Source organism: Notolepis coatsorum (genome assembly GCF_963971535.1).
Source record: "Notolepis coatsorum genome assembly, chromosome: 1".
Classification (NCBI taxonomy): Eukaryota; Metazoa; Chordata; class Actinopteri; order Aulopiformes; family Paralepididae; genus Notolepis; species Notolepis coatsorum.
The window spans coordinates 245472701-245497647 of NC_140165.1; the positions used below are offsets into that span (position 1 = coordinate 245472701).

General features: G+C 46.3%; 1 protein-coding gene across 1 annotated transcript in view; it reads right to left on the reverse strand.

The window, feature by feature from the left end:
- Positions 1–24947, reverse strand: part of LOC311224555 (small G protein signaling modulator 2-like) — a 264091-nt gene that overhangs the window by 193783 nt on the left and 45361 nt on the right. Inside the window, exon 2 of the mRNA XM_084309586.1 lies at positions 1194–1269. Within this exon, the coding sequence (XP_084165712.1) occupies positions 1194–1269 (76 nt within the window). The remainder of the gene's footprint in view (positions 1–1193; positions 1270–24947) is intronic.

Sequence of the window (24947 nt, forward strand, 5' to 3'; positions counted from 1 at the left end):
AGAGGAGAGAGAGAGAGAGAGAGAGAGAGAGAGAGAGAGAGAGAGAGAGAGAGAGAGAGAGAGAGGAGAGAGAGAGAGAGTAAGTATGTGCGTGTCTAAGAGAAAGACTGAACTGTGAACCTCTTCCACCACTGTGTGTGTGTGTGTGTACTAGGAGGTGTGTACTAAGAGGTGTGTACTAAGATGTGTGTACTAGGAGGTGTGTACTAGGAGGTGTGTACTAAGAGGTGTGTACTAGGAGGTGTGTACTAGGAGGTGTGTACTAGGAGGTGTGTACTAAGAGGTGTGTACTAAGAGGTGTGTACTAGGAGGTGTGTACTAGGAGGTGTGTACTAGGAGGTGTGTACTAGGAGGTGTGTACTAGGAGGTGTGTACTAAGAGGTGTGTACTAAGAGGTGTGTACTAGGAGGTGTGTACTAAGAGGTGTGTACTAAGAGGTGTGTACTAGGAGGTGTGTACTAAGATGTGTGTACTAGGAGGTGTGTACTAAGAGGTGTGTACTAAGAGGTGTGTACTAGGAGGTGTGTACTAGGAGGTGTGTACTAGGAGGTGTGTACTAAGAGGTGTGTACTAAGAGGTGTGTACTAGGAGGTGTGTACTAGGAGGTGTGTACTAGGAGGTGTGTACTAGGAGGTGTGTACTAGGAGGTGTGTACTAAGAGGTGTGTACTAAGAGGTGTGTACTAGGAGGTGTGTACTAAGAGGTGTGTACTAAGAGGTGTGTACTAGGAGGTGTGTACTAAGATGTGTGTACTAGGAGGTGTGTACTAAGAGGTGTGTACTAGGAGGTGTGTACTAGGAGGTGTGTACTAGGAGGTGTGTACTAAGAGGTGTGTACTAGGAGGTGTGTACTAGGAGGTGTGTACTAGGAGGTGTGTACTAAGAGGTGTGTACTAGGAGGTGTGTGTACTAGGAGGTGTGTACTAGGAGGTGTGTACTAAGAGGTGTGTACTAAGAGGTGTGTACTAAGAGGTGTGTACTAAGAGGTGTGTACTAGGAGGTGTGTACTAAGAGGTGTGTACTAAGAGGTGTGTACTAGGAGGTGTGTACTAAAAGGTGTGTACTAAGAGGTGTGTACTAGGAGGTGTGTACTAAGAGGTGTGTACTAAGAGGTGTGTACTAAGAGGTGTGTACTAAGAGGTGTGTACTAGGAGGTGTGTACTAAGAGGTGTGTACTAGGAGGTGTGTACTCACTGCACAGGGCCGTGATGTGGCTGCTGTCTTCATGGACAAACTTCTTAGTCACCGACTCCTCCATGATCTGCTTCACCTGAGGACAAAATTGCAAAAGGATTGTTATTTTTCACGCGATTATCATCATCATTCAAATCATTCCTATCATCGCCAGGCACTAGGCAGGCGGTGTGTGTGGCTCCAGATTCCCCACAGTCGATTATTCTGTAGTCGCAAGTTCGCAACAGTCAAATAAATAGGTGATTTGATGTTTATTGATTGTTGTGATCAAGTCGATCAATAGGCAATAATAGGCTTGAGCTCAGTGTACAACTATTGTTTACGCTGAATTAAATATGATTCGATCGGTTTGCAGTCTGATCCGTTTGTGTTTAGAGAATCAAGGAATACAGGGACGGCACATCTCTCTTGTGGGCGTCAGGGCCGGTCCACACCTTCACCTGAGAGGCACCTGTTCCACAGAGCCGTGTAGTGACCATGTTAACAGGTTAGAGCAGCTACACAGTGACCATGTTAACAGGTTAGAGCAGCTACACAGTGACCATGTTAACAGGTTAGAGCAGCTACACAGTGACCATGTTAACAGGTTAGAGCAGCTACACAGTGACCATGTTAACAGGTTAGAGCAGCCACACAGTGACCATGTTAACAGGTTAGAGCAGCTACACAGTGACCATGTTAACAGGTGAGAGCAGCTACACAGTGACCATGTTAACAGGTTAGAGCAGCTACACAGTGACCATGTTAACAGGTTAGAGCAGCTACACAGTGACCATGTTAACAGGTTAGAGCAGCTACACAGTGACCATGTTAACAGGTTAGAGCAGCTACACAGTGACCATGTTAACAGGTTAGAGCAGCTACACAGTGACCATGTTAACAGGTTAGAGCAGCTACACAGTGACCATGTTAACAGGTTAGAGCAGCTACACAGTGACCATGTTAACAGGTTAGAGCAGCTACACAGTGACCATGTTAACAGGTTAGAGCAGCTACACAGTGACCATGTTAACAGGTTAGAGCAGCTACACAGTGACTGTTCTGAAGGATCAGATTAAACCAAATATATATATTTATTTATATATATATATTTAATTGTATTTGTATATCCCCTGATATCCCTTGTATATTCCTTGTACAATATGCATTGAATATCCCTTCTAGTCTACTGAACATCCCATAATAGTCTCCATTCTACCATTGGACGAGACCTTGGTGCCAGGTCGCCATACCCCTCAGACCAGGTTCAATCGTACCGCTCAACATGTATGGACAAGTCCTAGTTCCGCGTCGGAATATGTCTACCGCACCACTAATGGTACTATTTGTTCATAGTGCGTATATATACTGCGCTATTAAAGTAGAGCTTTCTTTTAGTCCAGTTCCTTACCCTCCAACAGAGTGACAGACGCAAAAGCCTCCCCGCGAACCACGTGTGGGCAGTAAGGCCAATTCGGCCCAGTATCGGCATTGAGACATCGTGTATATTAATATTTGAATAGTCATATTTGGCACTATATCGTCGAGTTGGACGTATTCTATTAAGCTAATAATAGTCTATTCATATGTAGTGCCTCGTGCGGTAAGAGTTCTATAGTAATCAGCACCCCCATCGTTTCGGGCATCAGCTGGACGCTTATCCAGGGTGGTTGACCCCACGTGAAGCTGCACCCGAGGAGCTCCAGGCCAAAGAGCGAGTGGACCCATATATTGGATTATTCTACCGACGACGGCTAGCCTTCCCCGGCTTGGATTATGCTTTGAGTACTTTGATTATTCTATGGATAAAGGCCAACACTGCGGTGTGTTGGAAATACCCCCCCCGGAGAGGACGACAGGTGAGAAGACGCTCTACACGACGAGGTCGCCTCACGTCTCTCCATCGTGGACCGGAGGACGCCGGCCACAGAGAGTCCAACTGCTTTCATCTGTGGATCGAGGATCGCTGGGCACCGAGTCGCACGACTGTGGGCTCTCCCAGGATACCCTCGGCCAGACGGGATACAGCCAGACTCTACCCCCCCCCCTCCAGCTGTCCTACAAGCAGTCGGAACCTTCCCCTAGTGTATCCAGCTATATAATCATTCAAGTATCATTGCTATTGTTCCCTAAATATTCCAGGTTGTATATTTGCTTCCTGCGCAATCAGAGATTGGACATTCGATATTGATCTACCTACGAATACTCATTTGCCATAAAAGTGCATACTATTTCAAATCATAAATGTAATTAAGTGATCGTTGTACATACCTTTTGCTATGTATTATTATTAAACGCAGACTTTCGACTTGGTACATTTGTGTTGGATCCGTTTCATCAGGTGGGAGTGTTTATCATAATTATTTATACCTAGTACTGGGTGGCCAGAGTCTAAAGTACAAGAGGTAGTGGTAGTAAGTATCATATCTAACAATACAGTCAGGGAATTGTACCCCTCAGTTACAATTGGTCCTTCGAGCCGGAGGGTAATCAGTGTAATATTAATATAGTGTTATTAATATTAAAATGGCCTATGATGAACACTCCACGAAACGATCCTCCTAACCAACAACGCCCGCGGCGCAAACGACAGCTCCCTCAGTACCTAGAGGCTTACGCTGTCAGTCAACAACCTAGTCTTCTACCAACAGTAAACGCGGTAAAACTAGAAAGTAAAATTATGTCTAACCCTAACGACCAGGCTACCCCGACCATAGAGGCCCCTATGGGTTCTAACGTAACTGACCCAGCTCACGGTGGGGACCAGGGGGAACCAGACATGACTTTACACCCCGCCAATACCGAAGAAGTAGTCCCCGACGAGTCCCGGGAGGAAGACAACACTACCGAGAGAGAACTCGGCACGGAAGAAGATGAGGAGAGCACCGTGGAGATAGAGCTCCAAGACTCCGCACGGAGTACCCCAAGGGACGGCCCCCCTATACAACCGTCTTCTCCCAGCGAGGCAGAGAGGACACTACAGCAGGCATTCCTCGTCAGCCTGAAAGCCTCTACTGAACGCGATAGACTCCAGGGTGAACGCGATCGATTGCAGATACAGCAACGGAGCGAAGAAGAGCACATACGCCTGGAAATAAGACGCATTCAGATGGAAGAGAATATGGCAAGAGACCGGGCCGACGCCCAGCGCGCCGCCACCGGTGCCCAGAGAGAATCGGATCTCACCAAGCGCGAAGCCGAGCGCGACAGAGCACAAGCGCAACTAATAGAACAGCTGATCAGAAGGACAACACCCCCTCCCTCCACCAGAGGCTCCAGGAACTCGTCTAGACATCACTCCAGGGCGGCATCCCCTAGCCGAGTAAGCGACCCTGAACTTGACCAACAGACGAGGTTTATACCCCCCGCAGACCCCCTTCCCCAACCGGTCCAAGCGAGACCCAGCCACCGGGAAGGAGCAGCATACACTGCGGAGAGGCTAAATCAGAGACTACAAGCCCTGGACGACCTAACGGAAGACGAAGAGGAAGAGGAGGAGAACCACGCCCGACGACAGCACAGTACTCTACCGGACCAGGAGGTCCAGTACAGCCCAGGCTATACCCCCGCGGAGCTGCGCTACAGACCCCCGACGCTATTCACGGGTGAGCACGACGCACGACCCGCACCGAGGAACAGCACCTGGACCAGCGGGCCATGGTACACAGCCGGTACCAGCCCACGCCAAGGAGCAGGAGGAGACTCGCCTAGGAGGCCTCTCCCCCAACGCTCGCCGATGTATCAACAATCCGCGTCATACATTGGCACACCTATGGTACCAGACTTCACCCAGGAGAACCGGGCCCAGTATACGGAGCTCCACATGTGTCTGGAGACAATGTTGGTGGATGTCATTGATGAACGCCATAAATACGCGATACTACTGAAGCATTTAAAGGTACCCCGCGCGCACAACATAGCGCTCGCCTACGCCACTTCCACGACCCCATACACCGCAGCGCTGGTAGCGTTGGACCAGAGATATGGACGTATATGGGATTACGTGATCCAGGAGATCAGGCACATCGACCGCCTACCCCCAGCAACAGACAATCGAGCACTGGACGACCTGTCCATCAGAGTGCAGTCCCTGGTAGGGATGCTGGGAGCGCAGAGGGAAAAGGGTAGGCATGAACTATACGCCAACTCAAATGTAGAGAGGATCTTGGAGAAGCTACCGCCCGCCCGACAGGAGCGCTTTAGGCGGCAGAGAGACCACCGAGACCCTAATGGCCCCGAACCGAACCTCCTCGATCTAGCCGACTTCCTGGCGAGAGAAGTCAGCAGCTTACGGCTAGATACATTCGGACGGAGCACCCCTGGCTCCAGAGAAGGAACCAGGAGACTAAATGATGGAAGAAGATCGGTGACTGTCATGCACCAATCGGAGTCAGTGCCAAGCAGTAGGAGCCACAGTACCCCCTCAAGAAAGGAGAAGTGGAAGATAGTGTGCCCCTACTGTGAGAAAGAACACTGGCTGTCACAATGTGACTCATTCCCCAAGATGAATGCGGAGGAAGCGAGTCAATGGATAAAGTCCAACAGACGCTGTTTTCGCTGTGCGCGATCACACATGGCAGCCGAATGCCGCTTAAAGAAAAAGTGCAGTCGGTGCGATGGAGCCCATCTGGACATACTCCACGACAGTAACAGACGGCGGCCTCCACCCGCACCATCAAGCAGCAAAGCAAGCGTCATGTACATCGACCCCGCCAGCAGCAGCGGAGCCAGAGTGCTCTTAAAGGTAGTCCGTGTGACATTGAGCTACCAGAATAAAGTCATGGACACTTACGCCGTCCTTGATGACGGGTCAGAGAAGACCCTTCTGCTCGCGTCCGCTGCGGCCCAGCTAGGGCTGCGGGGGAGCGAAAACCAAATGACAATTCGGACAATAAGAAGAGATTTGAAAACGATAAAGGGCGAGAATGTCTCATTCTCTATCGCAGCAAGCGGCCAGCCCGAGCGACGGTACAGGATTACAGACGCTTTCACCAGCCAAGAAATAGGACTCTCGCGGTACACATACCCCGTAGCCAAGCTGATGGAGAAATATGTACATCTACGCAAGCTACCGATCCCACTCATAGACGGTGCTACCCCGACACTGTTGATAGGCTCCGACCATGCAGACCTCATTGTCCCGATAGACCGGGTTCATACCGGACCCAGAGGCTGTCCTGCAGCAGTCGAGACCCGCCTAGGATGGACTCTCCAAGGCCCACTCGCCAAATCTCTCAACCGAACCACAGCCACTAGCTGTCTCCACTCCCGAGTCACAGAGGGAGACACCGCACTCCTGCAGCATGTAGAGAGGCTATGGACCTTAGAACAAATGCCCTTTAAGAACGAAAAGAAAGACATTCGCTCTAAAGACGACATCTACGCCATTAACCTCCTCGAGACGGGAACAAAGAGAGTCCCAGTCAGCGGCGTGTTGAGATACGCCACGCCACTCCTGCGGCGGGAAGGGATGCCTACCTTTCACGCAAAGAAAGACGCCACAGAGCGGTACCTACTAAACACAGAGCGGCGCTTAGCCAAGGACCCCGCCCAAGAAAGTGCATACCGCGCTGAGATTGAGAAGCTCATCACAGCGGGACACGTCACAAAGATTGACATTAAAGAGGCCGACCAGACGACTGAATCGTGGTACGTGCCCCACCACAAGGTTCATCACAACGGCAAAGACCGCATCGTGTTTAACTGCAGCTACCAGATCGGATCCCAAAATCTGAATAAAGAGCTATTGCCCGGTCCTACACTCGGCCCCTCCCTACTAGGCGTACTACTCCGCTTCCGCCAGGACAAGGTGGCTATCAGCGGGGATATCAAAGGGATGTTCCTGCAGGTGAGATTAGTAGAGGAGGACAAGCCCCTGTTGCGGTTCCTATGGAGAGAGAGGCCAGGAGATGAGCACCCAGCCATCTACCAATGGGAAGTCCTCCCCTTCGGAACTACATGCAGCCCATGCTGTGCTACATTTGCACTACAGAGACATGTCGCAGAGGACCCAGCAGCGGACGAAGAGGTCCGACACAGTGTGAAGAACAGCTTCTACGTAGATAACTGTCTACAAAGCGTTTCGACCCAGGAAGATGCCGAGGCTCTCCTACATAAACTCCGCGCCTCTCTGATCAAAGGCGGCATCCACCTGGAGAGAGTGGGAGATGGAACTCCACTCACTCCCAGGCGTTAATATACGCCGAAGCTACTTCCCACCCACGGTGAGGCCAGAGACATGTAAAATGGATTTACACGTCTTCAGTGACGCCTCCGAGGTCGCCTACGGATCAGTAGCCTACTTGCGGGCCCAAGAAGAGGGGGGAGAGATCTACACAGCATTCATCCTCGCCCGCTCGAGAATAGCCCCACGCAAGCAACAGTCTATCCCACGTCTAGAGCTCTGCGCAGCCCTCGCAGGAGCGCATCTAGCCACGCTCATCCAACGTGAGCTCACCATTCCGGTGCATAGAACAATCCTGTGGTCAGATTCCACGACAGTACTCGCCTGGATCAAATCGGATTCATGCAAATACAAAGTCTTCGTGGGAGTCAGAGTCACTGAGATTCAAGAGTTAACCGGAGAAGCAAACTGGCGCTATGTTGATACAAAACACAACCCAGCTGACGTCATCACCCGGGGAATGTCCCTAGATGACTTAACCCGTCATAACATCTACAGTGACGGACCAGCATTCCTCAAGCTCCCGGAAGGAGATTGGCCCACGCCCACCCCGAGGGAAGCAAGTGACGAGGAGGCTGAGAATAAGAAACCCATGTTCTGTGGATTGAGCACTGTTGTCTCCGCAGACCCCAACATAGACGATTGCATTACCATAGAGAATGCGCAGCAACGGACATTCCTGCGGCACCACCCAGAGATTAAGTCCCCCGCTGATATGTCAGCAGCTGACTACGAGGAAGCAGAACTGCTTCTACTGCAACGAGCCCAGAGAGACTCGTTCCCCGATGAACTAGACTGTCTACAGGGAGGAAAGCCCGTCCCATCAGACAGCAGATTGATTCATCTGGCCCCCGAGAGTGACACACATACCCTCATCAGAGTGGGTGGTCGCCTGCGGAGAGCCCCCAATTTACGGGATGACATTAAGTACCCGATCGTATTGAACAGCCGACACAAGGTCACAGAGCTGATTATAAAGAAATACGACGAGGATGTACACCACGCAGGAGCAGAGAGAGTCTTCGCGGAAATCAGACGTCGTTACTGGATACTTCAAGGAAGAGAGGCGGTGCGACGCTTCCAGCGAACCTGTCTAGACTGCCGAAAGTGGCGCGCGCAGCCCAGCATACCACGGATGGCTGACCTACCTCCATGTCGCCTCCGACTCGGCGACAAGCCATTCCACTCAACAGGCATGGACTGTTTTGGCCCGCTGCACATAAAGAAAGGAAGAGGCACCGAGAAGCGGTGGGGTATTGTATTCAAATGCATGACCACCAGAGCGATACATATCGAGCTCCTTCCGACCATGAGCGCAGACTCATTCCTTATGGCCTTCCGAAGATTCACATCACGGAAAGGAACACCGTCTACATTATTGTCCGATCACGGGACAAACTTCAAAGGCGGAGAAAGAGAGCTGAGGGAGAGCTTCCAAGCTATGGGCCCAGAACTTAAGACCCACCTCGCTCCAGCCCAGATTGACTTCCAATTCAACCCCCCAAACGCACCCCACTTCGGTGGAACTTGGGAACGAGAAGTACGTTCTATAAAGACAGCCCTGTACGCAGTACTTGGGGCCCAGACTGTGGCGGAAGAAGTCCTAATGACAGTCCTCACGGAGATTGAGGGAGTATTGAACTCAAAGCCCCTCGGTTACGTCTCCAGTGATGTAGCAGATGTCGACCCAGTCACCCCCAACACCCTCCTGATGCGGCGGCTAGATCCCGCGTTACCCCAGACAATGTACCGGCCTGAAGAAGCGAACGGCCGACGAATGTGGAGGTACAGCCAAGTATTAGCCGACAAGTTTTGGAGCAGTTTCCTACTGCACTACCTACCGTCTCTACAGACCCGCCAGAAGTGGGTAAAAGAGAGAGACAATTTGACGGAAGGAACAGTCGTCATGATTATTGACCAGTCACTACCCAGAGCTGTGTGGCCGGCTGGCCGCGTAAGCAAAGTGATCACCGGTGCCGATGGCAAGGTCCGAGCAGCTGAAGTACTCGTCCAGGGGCGCATTTACACCCGTCCTGTGGCGAGGCTCATAGAACTGCCCCGACTCCCAGACACAATCGATGATGACCATGACCCTATGACTTTGTGAGTTGACTGACCCTTACAGCGAACCCTTGAGTGGTAGACAGTGCGGTTAATCTGTCTCTGCTTAACTAATTGGGTTGGGACCAATTAGGGGGCGGCTGTTCTGAAGGATCAGATTAAACCGAATATATATATTTATTTATATATATATATTTAATTGTATTTGTATATCCCCTGATATCCCTTGTATATTCCTTGTACAATATGCATTGAATATCCCTTCTAGTCTACTGAACATCCCATAATAGTCTCCATTCTACCATTGGACGAGACCTTGGTGCCAGGTCGCCATACCCCTCAGACCAGGTTCAATCGTACCGCTCAACATGTATGGACAAGTCCTAGTTCCGCGTAGGAATATGTCTACCGCACCACTAATGGTACTATTTGTTCATAGTGCGTATATATACTGCGCTATTAAAGTAGAGCTTTCTTTTAGTCCAGTTCCTTACCCTCCAACAGAGTGACAGACGCAAAAGCCTCCCCGCGAACCACGTGTGGGCAGTAAGGCCAATTCGGCCCAGTATCGGCATTGAGACATCGTGTATATTAATATTTGAATAGTCATATTTGGCACTATATCGTCGAGTTGGACGTATTCTATTAAGCTAATAATAGTCTATTCATATGTAGTGCCTTGTGCGGTAAGAGTTCTATAGTAATCAGCACCCCCATCGTTTCGGGCATCAGCTGGACGCTTATCCAGGGTGGTTGACCCCACGTGAAGCTGCACCCGAGGAGCTCCAGGCCAAAGAGCGAGTGGACCTGTATATTGGATTATTCTACCGACGACGGCTAGCCTTCCCCGGCTTGGATTATGCTTTGAGTACTTTGATTATTCTATGGATAAAGGCCAACACTGCGGTGTGTTGGAAATACCCCCCCCGGAGAGGACGACAGGTGAGAAGACGCTCTACACGACGAGGTCGCCTCACGTCTCTCCATCGTGGACCGGAGGACGCCGGCCACAGAGAGTCCAACTGCTTTCATCTGTGGATCGAGGATCGCTGGGCACCGAGTCGCACGACTGTGGGCTCTCCCAGGATACCCTCGGCCAGACGGGATACAGCCAGACTCTACCCCCCCCCCCTCCAGCTGTCCTACAAGCAGTCGGAACCTTCCCCTAGTGTATCCAGCTATATAATCATTCAAGTATCATTGCTATTGTTCCCTAAATATTCCAGGTTGTATATTTGCTTCCTGCGCAATCAGAGATTGGACATTCGATATTGATCTACCTACGAATACTCATTTGCCATAAAAGTGCATACTATTTCAAATCATAAATGTAATTAAGTGATCGTTGTACATACCTTTTGCTATGTATTATTATTAAACGCAGACTTTCGACTTGGTACATTTGTGTTGGATCCGTTTCATCAGGTGGGAGTGTTTATCATAATTATTTATACCTAGTACTGGGTGGCCAGAGTCTAAAGTACAAGAGGTAGTGGTAGTAAGTATCATATCTAACAATACAGTCAGGGAATTGTACCCCTCAGTTACAGTGACCATGTTAACAGGTTAGAGCAGCTACACAGTGACCATGTTAACAGGTTAGAGCAGCTACACAGTGACCATGTTAACAGGTTAGAGCAGCTACACAGTGACCATGTTAACAGGTTAGAGCAGCTACACAGTGACCATGTTAACATGTTAGAGCAGCCACACAGTGACCATGTTAACAGGTTAGAGCAGCTACACAGTGACCATGTTAACAGGTTAGAGCAGCTACACAGTGACCATGTTAACAGGTTAGAGCAGCTACACAGTGACCATGTTAACAGGTTAGAGCAGCTACACAGAGACCATGTTAACAGGTTAGAGCAGCTACACAGTGACCATGTTAACAGGTTAGAGCAGCTACACAGTGACCATGTTAACAGGTCAGAGCAGCTACACAGTGACCATGTTAACAGGTTAGAGCAGCTACACAGTGACCATGTTAACAGGTTAGAGCAGCTACACAGTGACCATGTTAACAGGTTAGAGCAGCTACACAGTGACCATGTTAACAGGTTAGAGCAGCTACACAGTGACCATGTTAACAGGTTAGAGCAGCTACACAGTGACTGTAACTGAGGGGTACAATTCCCTGACTGTATTGAGAGTATGGTATCATTAAACCACTACTGAGTTATGTACTTTAATTACTGGCCATACAGTACACGGTATATATGGTGAACACCCACACAAGAATACGGCTTAACAAAGAAAGTTATATTTAGAAGTATTTATTATCAGAGCAGTAATAGTAGGTTACAATATTGAGAATTATGAATTGCGCTTATATGGCGAAGAACACTTAAGTAGGTCAAGAGCGTAAGTCCATGAGCATATTAAGATGGGTATAATTGACACCACCTGTAGCATAAGAATTACATAAGGCACACTCGTAGTCAGCTGGAGATACTAAGGGGGTTCCCTCCGGTTGTAAGCCAGCAGGGGAGAGGAATGGTCGGGAGCAAAGTCTGGATCAACGAGGAATAAAGAGACTCCAGATACAGGAGACAGTGCAATAATCCCTTGGTCCGTAGACAAAGCAACAGCTATACTCCGGTATGCAAAACAGCATGGATGAAAGCTAGCCAGCCTCTGTGGGTCCTAGAGGCGGGCTCGACGGTGCTCCTCACAGGGTAGATCCCACACAGCAGTGGGGTAGACGGTTCTCTGCTCCAGCAGCCACAGTACCAAAGCAATATAATCCAGCCGGAAAAGGCTCTGCATTCGTCAGTGTAGGTTCTCCGGTGTACATATCCAACGGTTCTCGTCTAGGACTCCTCGGATGGCGGCACGAGTTTAGGCCGCCCAGCCTGGATAAGTGCACTAGCTCGGTACGACGAACCGGTGGTAATGCTGGTCACTGTAGAACGGTAGCCGCACGATACACTATAAATAATAGACTATTACTTTACAATAGAATAAGTCGAACTCGACGATACAGCGTTAAACTCTGACACTTTAGCTATCAATTCGCACGCGGTTCTCAAGGCTCTATTTAGGGGCAAAGGGGGCCCACTTCACGGCACGTTGTATCGTGGTGAAGGCTTCAACGTTTTGGTCTAAGTGCTTCTGTATCCACCTGCGACGTATTTATACGTAAGGTGAATAATCTAGTGCCAACCTCAGTTCTGTCTCGTATTACTGCGCAAACCTGGACATGTTGAGACATGTCTTAGCGGTAGCTTTGAACTTGCCATTGGGGGTATGGCCGTTGGCGCCTAGGGGTCGCTGTCCAATAGGAGAACGAATATTATGGTCTGGCCTGTACCTAGGTAAATGGATATTCCGTGTATATATACAAAGAATATACAAGGGATATCAGACGATATACAAATATTATACAATATATCTCAAGTAATAAATATATATATTCGGTTTAATCTGACCCTTTGTAACAGTGACCATGTTAACAGGTTAGAGCAGCTACACAGTGACCATGTTAACAGGTTAGAGCAGCTACACAGTGACCATGTTAACAGGTCAGAGCAGCTACACAGTGACCATGTTAACAGGTTAGAGCAGCCACACAGTGACCATGTTAACAGGTTAGAGCAGCTACACAATGACCATGTGGTTAAGTGGTGCAGTGGTTAGGTGGTGCAGTGGTTAGGTGGTGCAGTGGTGAGGTGGTGCAGTGGTGAGGTGGTGCAGTGGTTAGGTGGTGCAGTGGTTAGGTGGTGCAGTGGTGAGGTGGTGCAGTGGTGAGGTGGTGCAGTGGTTAGGTGGTGCAGTGGTGAGGTGGTGCAGTGGTGAGGTGGTGCAGTGGTTAAGTGGTGCAGTGGTTAGTTGGTGCAGTGGTTAGGTGGTGCAGTAGTTAGGCGGTGCAGTGGTTAGGCGGTGCAGTGGTTAGGTGGTGCAGTGGTTAGTTGGTGCAGTGGTTAGATGGTGCAGTGGTTAGGTGGTGCAGTGGTTAGGCGGTGCAGTGGTTAGGTGGTGCAGTGGTTAGGTGGTGCAGTGGTTAGCGCGTGTGGAGTTTGCCTCGTGTTCGTGTGGGTTTCCATCCAGTACTCCGGTTTCCTCCCACACCATAAAATACATGCATGCTAGGTACTAGGTTGGGTACCGAACTCTGTCAACTGAATACACTAGACAAGAGGGAGCCTTTTCCACACACATATATATATATATATTACTGTCCCGTCTCTTGGGTCTTTGGAACGACCAGACAAGGTCAGAGGAGTTTGATAACATTTACTGAGGATGGCCAGATAATGTTGATATTTAAACATAATAAATTATCATGCGATTTATTTTGTGTGGTGTGTTACAACAATAATAATAATAATAATATCTTAAATTTATATAGCGCCTTTCAGGAGACCCAAGGCGCTGAACAGCTAAGGGAGGGGAACAGGGAACAACGTAACAACAAAATAATAATCAAAAGGAAAGAAAGAAAGAAAACGAAAGAAAAAGGGGAAATCAGGCAGTCATTTACAAATTTGGTGAAGAGGTGGGTTTTGAGTTGGGATTTGAAGGAGTGCAGGGATGTAGCACGACGGATGTTTGTAGGGAGTGAGTTCCAGAGGGTGGGTGCGGCCACAGAGAAGGCTCTGGGACCAACAGTCCGCATGTTGGTGGTGGGGATGGAGAGGAGACCGGAGTCAATAAATTACTAAGTGTTCTAAATAAATAACAATGTTGAAATTGAGAAGTTTGGTTCACGCTGCCAGGTGAAAAGAAGCGGTTGATTGGCTGGACGTGTGTCGGAGGAAGCACGTGGTAGCCTCCACTCTCCCAGACCGACTGTGGGGGGTAAGTGCGCAGCGACCAGGAAGGGGATTGGGAATTGGCATAACGACTAACATTGGGATGGGAGGAAAATGGAGGGGGAAAAAGATTAAAAAAAAAAAAAAAAAATGGGTTAACCCTTTCACTACCACTACAGATTGTTAACCTTTCACTACCACACTACAAAGGGTTAACCGTCTGTAGTGTGGTAGTGAAAGGGTTAAATTTAGAGGAGAAATGTCGGGTATATGTAAACATTTATACAATAAAGATATTCTATTATCTTCTATAAAGGATATCTTCTATCTTCTAACCCTAACCATGGTCCCATAATCGCCATGACGATGGTGATTCTCTCATCATTATCGTTTTAAAAACAGGTTGATAGATGCTTAAAGAGAATAATGCCGGACATTTATAACCTAGACCCTAGGTCAGGGGTCGGCAACCTACGGCTCCGAGGCCGCATGCGGCTCTTTAGCCAATCAGCTGCGGCTCCCTGGCCCCAAAAAATATATATATATATTTACATTTTTTTCTTTTTTTTTCTTATTATTTTGGAGATCGATGTCATACTGTGACACTGAAATGAAAAAATATTTCATCAACTAAGATATTTTGTCAACAAAAGGCTTACCTGTATGCCCGATATGTGGTGCGAAATTTGCGAACAACGAAAAAAAATCTTTTTATTTTATAGATTTTCCACAAATAAGGGAAGGACTCTAATAGAGCTGCATAGTTCAGGGTTTTATTTCAAAGTAGGTCTACAGATGCCAGTGTTTTTTCTCCTTTTCTGTGTTTTATTTCAAAGTAGGTCTACACATGGTAGTCGTTTTTTAAAGTGGACTACTTTTTATTTTATAAATGTTCCACAAATAAGGGAAGGACTCAAATATACCTGAATAGTTCAGGGTTTTATTTCAAAGTCGGTCTACAGACACCAGTGTTTTGTCTCCTCTTCTGTGTTTTATTTAAAAATAGGTCTACACAGCCAGTATTTTTTCTCCTCTTCATAAGAGTTTGAGGTTTTTCTTTGTTATAACAGGTAAAAACAGCAATAAAAAGTCAAAATCTTTCTTTTTGTTGCTTTATAATCCCATTAATGCAACAAACTGTGTGCTATAAGTATAAAGTATAATAAATTGCAAATTACTTTGGGTATGCAATTGTCAGGCATTTTATGCGAAATGTGGATATGGCTATGGATATGGAATGTGGCTTGGGGATATATAAAACGGTATACACTGTGTTATCTTCATTTTAAGGGTAAATAGGTTGTGCGGCTCCCTGAGCATTTTATTTTGTGGGACGGGGGAAAAGTGGCTCTTTTGATAGTAAAGGTTGCTGACCTCTGCCCTAGGTTTATGGGTTTCATCTGGCATCATACCAGTGATTCAAAGAGATTTAGTAAATTATACACGTGAGCAAGATGTGTTTCTTTCTGGGAGTTCAGGTCCGCTGCAACATCCCCAGCTATTATTCAATGCATGATAAATGGTCACTAAAATGGTACATGGTGTCTTTATTATAGAACAGCTTTTATCCAAAGCGCATACAAATGTTGTTCCTCACATTCACCCAGTCACTCACACATTCAGGCGACCATGCAATGTGCCAACCTGCTCATCGGGAGCAATTAGGGGTTAAGTATCTTGCTCAAGGACACAAGCAAACTGGGAACCTTCCGATTACCAGACGACCGGCGCTCTACCGCCATCATCATCATCATCATCATCATCATCATCATCATCATCATCATGTCGCCCCCGTCATGTAACCATGCGACAGATAAAGTAACATAAAACACCACAAAACACTGGTGTGTCCTTTCAGAGTTGGAACAATTACATATTCAGTTGCTTTTGAAGGAACATGTTGTCCGTCGTCCGGTGGCCCAGCGGGGCTGAAGTGCAGCCAGGAGGAGGAGGAGGAGGAGGAGGAGGAGGAGGAGGAGGAGGAGGAGAGCTGCAGCCAGGAGGAGGAGGAGGAGGAGAGCTGCAGCCAACTGTCATGCTCCCAGGAGACAAACAGAACTCACTCCTTCTGAATGGATCAGTGTGATGATGACTCAGGTCTAGGTTCTGAACGGATCAGTGTGATGATGACTCAGGTCTGGGTTCTGAACGGATCAGTGTGATGATGACTCAGGTCTGGGTTCTGAACGGATCAGTGTGATGATGACTCAGGTCTGGGTTCTGAATGGATCAGTGTGATGATGACTCAGGTCTGGGTTCTGAACGGATCAGTGTGATGATGACTCAGGTCTGGGTTCTGAACGGATCAGTGTGATGATGACTCAGGTCTGGGTTCTGAACGGATCAGTGTGATGATGACTCAGGTCTGGGTTCTGAATAGATTATCTATCTATTGAGCTATATTTAGCTTAGTTTATATCCCACATCATTTTATATTCAACCTCTTATACAGTCGTACAGCCCTGTATGGCCTATATTTCATTTCATAAATATATTATTCTATTGTGCTTAACTTAGCTCATAATGTCTGTCCGCTAATGTCGCACCAGTAACGTCCAAAGCAAATGTGGTGACATCACGGTGACATCACGGTGACATCACGGTGACATCACGGCTACAAGCAGCACCTCCACCGGTCCGTCCAGAAGCAGCGTCAAGTAACACAGCTGCTCTCCAATTAACACGGCAGCGCCAGAGAACTATTGCAATGAGCCGGTTCCGCTCCCTGGATGCCGCTCTCGGGGGAGGGAAGACAGTTCACCAGTCTTCCGGTGTTGTTTGTTTGTTTGTTTGTTGCGCTCCTGCTCCAGTTGAATTAATTGTTGACATTAATTAATCCGGGCCCCGCCTGACACGTCTGTCTTGTTTAGGTCTAATTGACAAACAGGGGGAACTTTAATTGCTCTGCAGAGCGACAGATAGAAGCTCCGACTTGTTCTCTGCGGTTTTCCTGTTTTTCCCTGGCTCGGTGGATTGATGGGTGATGGGTGAGGGGTGTGTGTGTGTGTGTGTGGGGGGGGGGGGGGGGGGGGGGGGTGGAGGAGGGGGGCTGGATGAGGGGGGGTGTCGTTCATTTTATAGCCCTTCAATTCAACTGAATGTGCAACAACCAATCACGTGTTGACAGACAAACATTACAAACGTGTTGACAGACAAACATTACAGATGTTGGCAAACACCATGGTGGATTAGATTAAATTAGATTCGATTCGATTCGATACAAATGTATTGTCATCATGCAGCACAAGTACAGTACAAGGGAGAGAAGTTTGGCATCCAACCAGAGTGCAAATGTAACAGTAAAGTGCAATAGTAATATACAATGTACAGGTGATTAAATTGGGTATCAAATATATTAATTAGGACTACTGAGTAATAGTGCTAATCAGATGTATGTACAGAGTTGTAGTATTAATATATACAGTGATACAGGTGTAAAGACACTATGGCAATAACAAGTCATACTGGCCAGCAGCGTAACTAGTAAGATTAGGTAAGGGATATGTACAGATATTGATATAGTATCTACAGATATGTAAAAAGGATTATATGCAGTTATGTACAGACAGCTGTGGATTATATATATATCCTTTTATATATCCTTTATATATATATATATATATATATATATATATATATATATTAGTGCTGTCAGGCGATAAAAAAAAATAATCTAATTAATTACAGGATTTGTAATTAATTAATCTAATTAATCGCATTTTAATCGCATAACCATTTTATGCCTGATATTCTATAATCATATTTCAAATTGCATGTGTCCGGATGGCAGAATTCAGTACGGTATCTACAAAACCTTCTGTTTAATCATCTTCCATCTATTAATTTGCTTAGATTTGTCAGGTCTGGTCAATTTGAGCATAGTGTTATTCACAGTCAAAGATAAACAAATATGTATTGATATTCTCATTTGGTTCATTACAATTTACTCAAAATAAAATGTTCATTCAATCAATCACCGCGCAGATTGATTGATTGAATGAAAATGTTATTAACAGATTGCAGAATGGGTACAATACAGTACGGCTCAATACACACAATTGTTAAGGGGATGCAGACCAGAGAAAGACTTTCGTCTTGTTTACATCAGGGTCCCCCATTTTCAATTCATAATGAATTGTAAGTAAGGGTGCAACTTGCACCGTGCAATCCATTCTTTGTGGATCTAGCCCACAGTATTTGTGACACTGGGAATACATTCCCTGAGATTCATAGATGTCCCTAGAATCAGATACTGTACCAAGAACATGCAAATGGACCATATTAATAAAAAGTCTGTAAATGTGTATTCTACATTATTATGGAATGAATTAGATAAAAAAAAAATTGTAATTAATTTTGAGTTAATTTTCATAACGCGATAATTTGCTGTGTAATTAATTAATCTAATTAACGCAATAAACTGACAGCCCTAAATATATATATTATGGTATACAATTATAACTTAATTTATCCATACCGAGTTAAATGTGATAATATGCCATGATATGGATTTCAGGTTATGCTGCCCAGCTCTATATCAGACACAACAAAACACTGGATATAGCAACAGCTTTAAAGGTAGAATCCTCAATGTCGTTAAACAGTCACCCTGTATGAAAAGGTTTGATGCGTGGGTTGGAGTTAAGAGAAGGGATGGGTCTGTACCGACAGGAGACCCGAGAGAGACCCATCCCTCAGGGACGGGTCGGTACCGACGGCCTGAGGTTCTGCCAGGAGACTCGAGAGAGACCCCTCCTTCCTCCCAACTCCAGCTCACACCAAAAACTAAATGAAACAAAGTGCAACGCCAAGCAGAGCCCTTTTGCCAAAAGGTCACCGTTTGAATTTCTTTAATCACACTCCATCACCGGGTGACCAGTTTGACAACCACCTATTGGCTCGTGGCATTTGGCCCGTCCCAACCGGTATTCCACCATTCCTGTCTCGGCGTTCAGACGGACCCGCACACACACACCAGGAAGTATCCCGGTGAGACATGCGGTGGTCTGGGAAGATAACACCGAACCTGGGAGGGGCAGCCGGATGAAGAGGAACTGTTGCCTAGTGAGCTGGACCTCCTCCCAGACTAGCCTGCATTCCAGTCTAGCAAGCTGGACTTTTAATTATCATTTGAATCAGTGAGTATGCACTCCAAATGATCTTATTAGTAATTTTTTATGTAGTTATTATATTACTTTCTCATTTGTGAACCTGCTTAGGTTAATTGTTTTTCTTTTATACGTGTGTGTGCGTGCGTGTGTGTAAGTGTATATGTATGAGTGTATGTATATACGTATATATATATATATATATATACGTATATATATATATATATATATATATATATATATATATATATATATATATATATTATTATTTACCTTGTGTATAATGCACCCGTGTATACTTTACTTACTCATAGTATATATTTAGATTCTAGTGTTTATTGTAACTATATTTATTGTAATGTATAATATAACAGATAGGGCATACAGACCCTCATCTATTCTGCACCTTTGATAACACTGCCTACTTGCACATATATATATTCAGAGTTAATTATATTAGAACACTGCCTATTTTTACTTTTCTACTGTACTATAATTTTTATTGCCTGTATTTGTGTATTTCTACTATTACCTTGCCCATACCTGTACCTCCCCTCCCCATGCTGCCATAATACCTGACTTTCCCCAAGGGGATCAATAAAGGAATATCCTATCTTATCTTATTATATATTTAAATAAACATGAATCCAAGAGTTGTTATTGATTGGTTGGCGGATCCTTGGCTGGAGAGACGAGACACACACAACTCTAGTGACCCGACAACAGCTGCTCCAATCAGAACCACAACTCTAGTGACCCGACAACAGCTGCTCCAATCAGAACCACAACTCTAGTGACTCGACAACAGCTGCTCCAATCAGAACCACAACTCTAGTGACTCGACAACAGCTGCTCCAATCAGAACCACAACTCTAGTGACTCAACAACAGCTGCTCCAATCAGAACCACAACTCTAGTGACTCAACAACGGCTGCTCCAATCAGAACCACAACTCTAGTGACCCGACAACAGCTGCTCCAATCAGAACCACAACTCTAGTGACCCGACAACAGCTGCTCCAATCAGAACCACAACTCTAGTGACTCCACAACGGCTGCTCCAATCAGAACCACAACTCTAGTGACTCCACAACGGCTGCTCCAATCAGAACCACAACTCTAGTGACCCGACAACAGCTGCTCCAATCAGAACCACAACTCTAGTGACTCGACAACAGCTGCTCCAATCAGAACCACAACTCTAGTGACCCGACAACAGCTGCTCCAATCAGAACCACAACTCTAGTGACTCGACAACGGCTGCTCCAATCAGAACCACAACTTTAAACAAACTCATCCGACCCCTTCGGTCGGCTACATATAAAACTCACACCTTGCACCTTTTGTTTGTGTGAAAACTGAAAAGGACTGGTTTTACAACCAGGCTCGGTGGAGTTGGCATTCAGTCGTAATGACCTTTATCCTTTACCATTTCCAACTCAAAGCCGACTAAATATAAATGGTAATAATGGTAAATGGACACGGATTTCTTCAAGGCTTTACTGATGATCGACTTCTCATAGTTGATGCAACACTAACCCATCCATTCTACATTCTATTGCACACACATCCACATGCACACACTTTTTTTTTTTTGATCCACTTTTTCTCCCATTTTTCTATATTTTTCTCCCATCCCAATTTCGTATCATCCAATTCAACCCTCCCCTGTCACGAACGCTGTTTCTTGCCTCCCACAAGCCGGCTGCAATGTGGACTAAGTCATACATAGCACAAGTCCCCTCCGGTACTTGAGGTAACAGCAGTCGCATCTTTTCACCTGCGCAGCTCGATCTCTCAGTGGCGAGGAGTAACGCGTGGGAGGCTCACGCTGCCCCCGACACTTCCTGATTCTACTGCGCAGGCGCACCAACCGACCTGTAGGAGTCGCTGTCCACAACGCCCGATCCCCACCCATCAGTTTCCCACCCCCTAATACGGCCAATGTGTATTAGTATGAATGACCAGCCAAACTGAAAGCAATGTGGAGCGCTGGGCTCGAACAGGCGAGCCCAGCATCTCCGCATTCATGGCGAGCGCCTTGCCCACTACGCCACGTAGCCGCCCACACTTTAAACACTTTTTAACACTACATACACCATATTTGATCTATTTATTACTAAAAAGATGTGCACTACATCTCTACCTCATTTTAGCATTTTGTTTGCATTTGGTACTTTAGTTTAGTATATTTTACTGTATGAAGCACAATCTCAGGAGGCTCAATCCGGAACCAAGCATTTCACTGTAACGTACATCATGTACCTTATATGTGACAAATAAAACAACTTGAAACTTGAAGCTAGTGAAACGAAAAGTTCCACCGGTGCCACTCTAGCCACAAACACAAGAGGTTGTTTTGGACCGTCAGAACCGGCCCGCCCCCCCTGACGGATGTCATTACCGTAACGGATTAGCTGCTTGCGGGCACTAATAGGCGAGCGGTGCCATTTACAATCAAATCTTCTGAGCGTACTAAGCGACCGTAATACGATCGATCACGAGTTAGAGCATACCGTACTCCCCGGAGCGTGAGCGTCGCCGGCGCGCAGCCTCTGACCGACTGTCCCCTCAGCAACACTGGCAGGTGCAAATCCATCCGTTTATCTTCACCTATTGGATCAGAGAGAAGCTGATACACGGCGGATCAATAAGGGCCTCTCTGCGTGAGCGAGATGGTATGAATGTGCCGGGGGGGACGGGTTCGGGGACCATTAGGTTCCCTCAGATTTGATTAGAGCTGCCTAGATGTTTACACCTCAAATCTGATGGATGCCGGGCCGTACCATGTGGTTTGCCGGGGGGGGGGGGCCCGGGGGAACGTCCCATTTGCACTTCGCCGTACAGTATTTCTTGCCATAGGATTAAGGACTAGGGGGGGTGTCTGGATTTCTCTGAAATAAATCGATGCGTCATCCCATTCGCACGTCGACGTGAATGTTGGACATCCAGCTGCTCTGAGATGTAACTTGATTTAGGGCTGAGACGATGCCATTTGGAAGAATCGATAAATCGGGACAAAATTATTCTTTAAATATCGATAATATATATTTTAATTAATATTCCTTTAAATATATATATATATTATTTGTATTATTATTATTTAAACAACAAATTAATGTTTATTTTGCAGCAATTCTTTGTCTTTGCCGCCATCTTTAGTGTTACAGATTTCCCCATTCAAAACTACCACAGTGACCCTTCTCATTTCATAGTTGGTGATCTCTGGATGTGATGGAGGAGTGCACTGCATATTGAATGCACAGTGCAGAGTTGAAATTCAACAGATTTAGGCGGCTGGGTGGCGTAGCGGAGATTGCGCTCGTCACCAATGCAAGAGACTCCGGTCTCGACTCCCCGAGTCAGCATTGCCTGCGGCTTGGGCCAGTCATCATACTATCTCAATTGGCAGAGGTAGCGGGTGGAAAGTCGATGGGTGGGGATTGGACGTTGTAGACAGCGACTCCTACAGGTCGGTTGGGTGACGCCTGCACAGCAGAGACAGGAAGTATCGGGGGCAGCGTGAGCCTCCCACGCGTTACTCCTCGCCACTGAGAGTCCACGCTGTCTGGTGAAAAGATGCGACAGGCTGCCTCCTCGTGTACCGGAGGGGGCACGTGATGCAAGGCTTCTATCCTCACTACAGCCAACCAGTAGGAGGCATAGTCTAGCAACGTTCAAGACAGGGGAGGGGAGAATTGAAGGGGAGAATTGGCGATACGAAATTGGGATGGGAGAAAAATTGAAAAATAAGGAGAAAAAGTGGATAAAAAAAAAAGTATAAAGTATTTATAAAGTATAGTATAGTATAAAGTATTTATAAAGAAAAAAGTGGTCTCAGCCTTAAACTTGATCATCAATATTAATGTGTGTCTATTTAATTTGTTTATAACCACAACGCTCCAGATTAAGACCTTGGTGATGATTGTGTGTTTATAATTCGGTTATCGCAGACTGAATAAGTCCCATCGCATTTGTCTACCTTTCACACAAACACAAGCGTCAACATTAATGCAATCTAATCGTTGTAATATTGAAATATGTAATATTTCATTCATGATGGCCTACATTAAAACTTAAGTGCTTGAATAATCTGAATCAAACCTTTGTCGGATTGACTCATTACAGCCATATTAATCCTTTGACTACCACACTACAGAAGGTTAACCTTTCACTATCACACTACAGCAGGTTAACCCTTTCACTACCACACTACAGAAGGTTAACCTTTCACTATCACACTACAGCAGGTTAACCCTTTCACTACCACACTACAGAAGGTTAACCTTTCACTACGACACTACAGAAGGTTAACCTTTCACTACCACACTACAGAAGGTTAACCTTTCACTACCACACTACATAAGGTTAACCCTTTCACTACCACACTACAGAAGGTTAACCCTTTCACTACCACACTACAGAAGGTTAACCTTTCACTACCACACTAGATGGTTAACCTTTCACTACCACACTACAGAAGGTCAACCTTTCACTACCACACTACATAAGGTTAACCCTTTCACTACCACACTACAGAAGGTTAACCCTTTCACTACCACACTACAGGTTAACCGTTTCACTACCACACTACAGAAGGTTAACCTTTCACTACCACACTACAGAAGGTCAACCTTTCACTACCACACTACATAAGGTTAACCCTTTCACTACCATGCTACAGAAGGTTAACCCTTTCACTACCACACTACAGAAGGTTAACCTTTCACTACCACACTACAGAAGGTTAACCTTTCACTACCACACTACAGAAGCTTAACCCTTTCACTACCACACTACAGCAGGTTAACCGTTCACTACCACACTACAGAAGGTTAACCTTTCACTACCACACTACAGGTTAACCTTTCACTACCACACTACAGAAGCTTAACCCTTTCACTACCACACTACAGAAGGTCAATCTTTCACTACCACACTACAGAAGGTTAACCTTTCACTACCACACTACAACGGGTTAACCCTTTCACTACCACACTACACAGGGTTAACCCTTTGACTACCACACTACAGAAGGTTAACCTTTCACTACCACTGCCACACTACAGCAGGTTAACCCTTTCACTACCACACTACAGAAGGTTAACCTTTCACTACCACACTACAGGTTAACCTTTCACTACCACACTACAGAAGCTTAACCCTTTCACTACCACACTACAGAAGGTCAACCTTTCACTACTACACTACAAATGGTTAACCCTTTCACTACCACACTACAACGGGTTAACCCTTTCACTACCACACTACAGAAGGTTAACAAATGTCATTAGGGACTTCATTAATGCATATAATATAGAAAGAGCATGAACACATGGCTGTGTGTGTGTGTGTGTCTGTGTGTTTGGTCAGAGAGCTGTGAACACTGCAGAGACATTTCCACAGGTAATCAGGGTTATTTTTACCCCTTTAAACAAACAGAAGGCCAGCGGTGACGTCCTCTCTCTCCACCTCGCAGAGCGAGCGCACACACACACACACACACACACAGGTGGAAGAGGTACACAGTTCCTTTACATAAGTAAAAATTGAAATACCCAGATAAATGAGTACTCTGGTCCTCTATACAGTAGGTCCTCCATTCAAAATTCTACTTAAGTAAAAGTAGAAAAGTATTTGCTATTGAATGTACTTAAGTATCTTAAGTA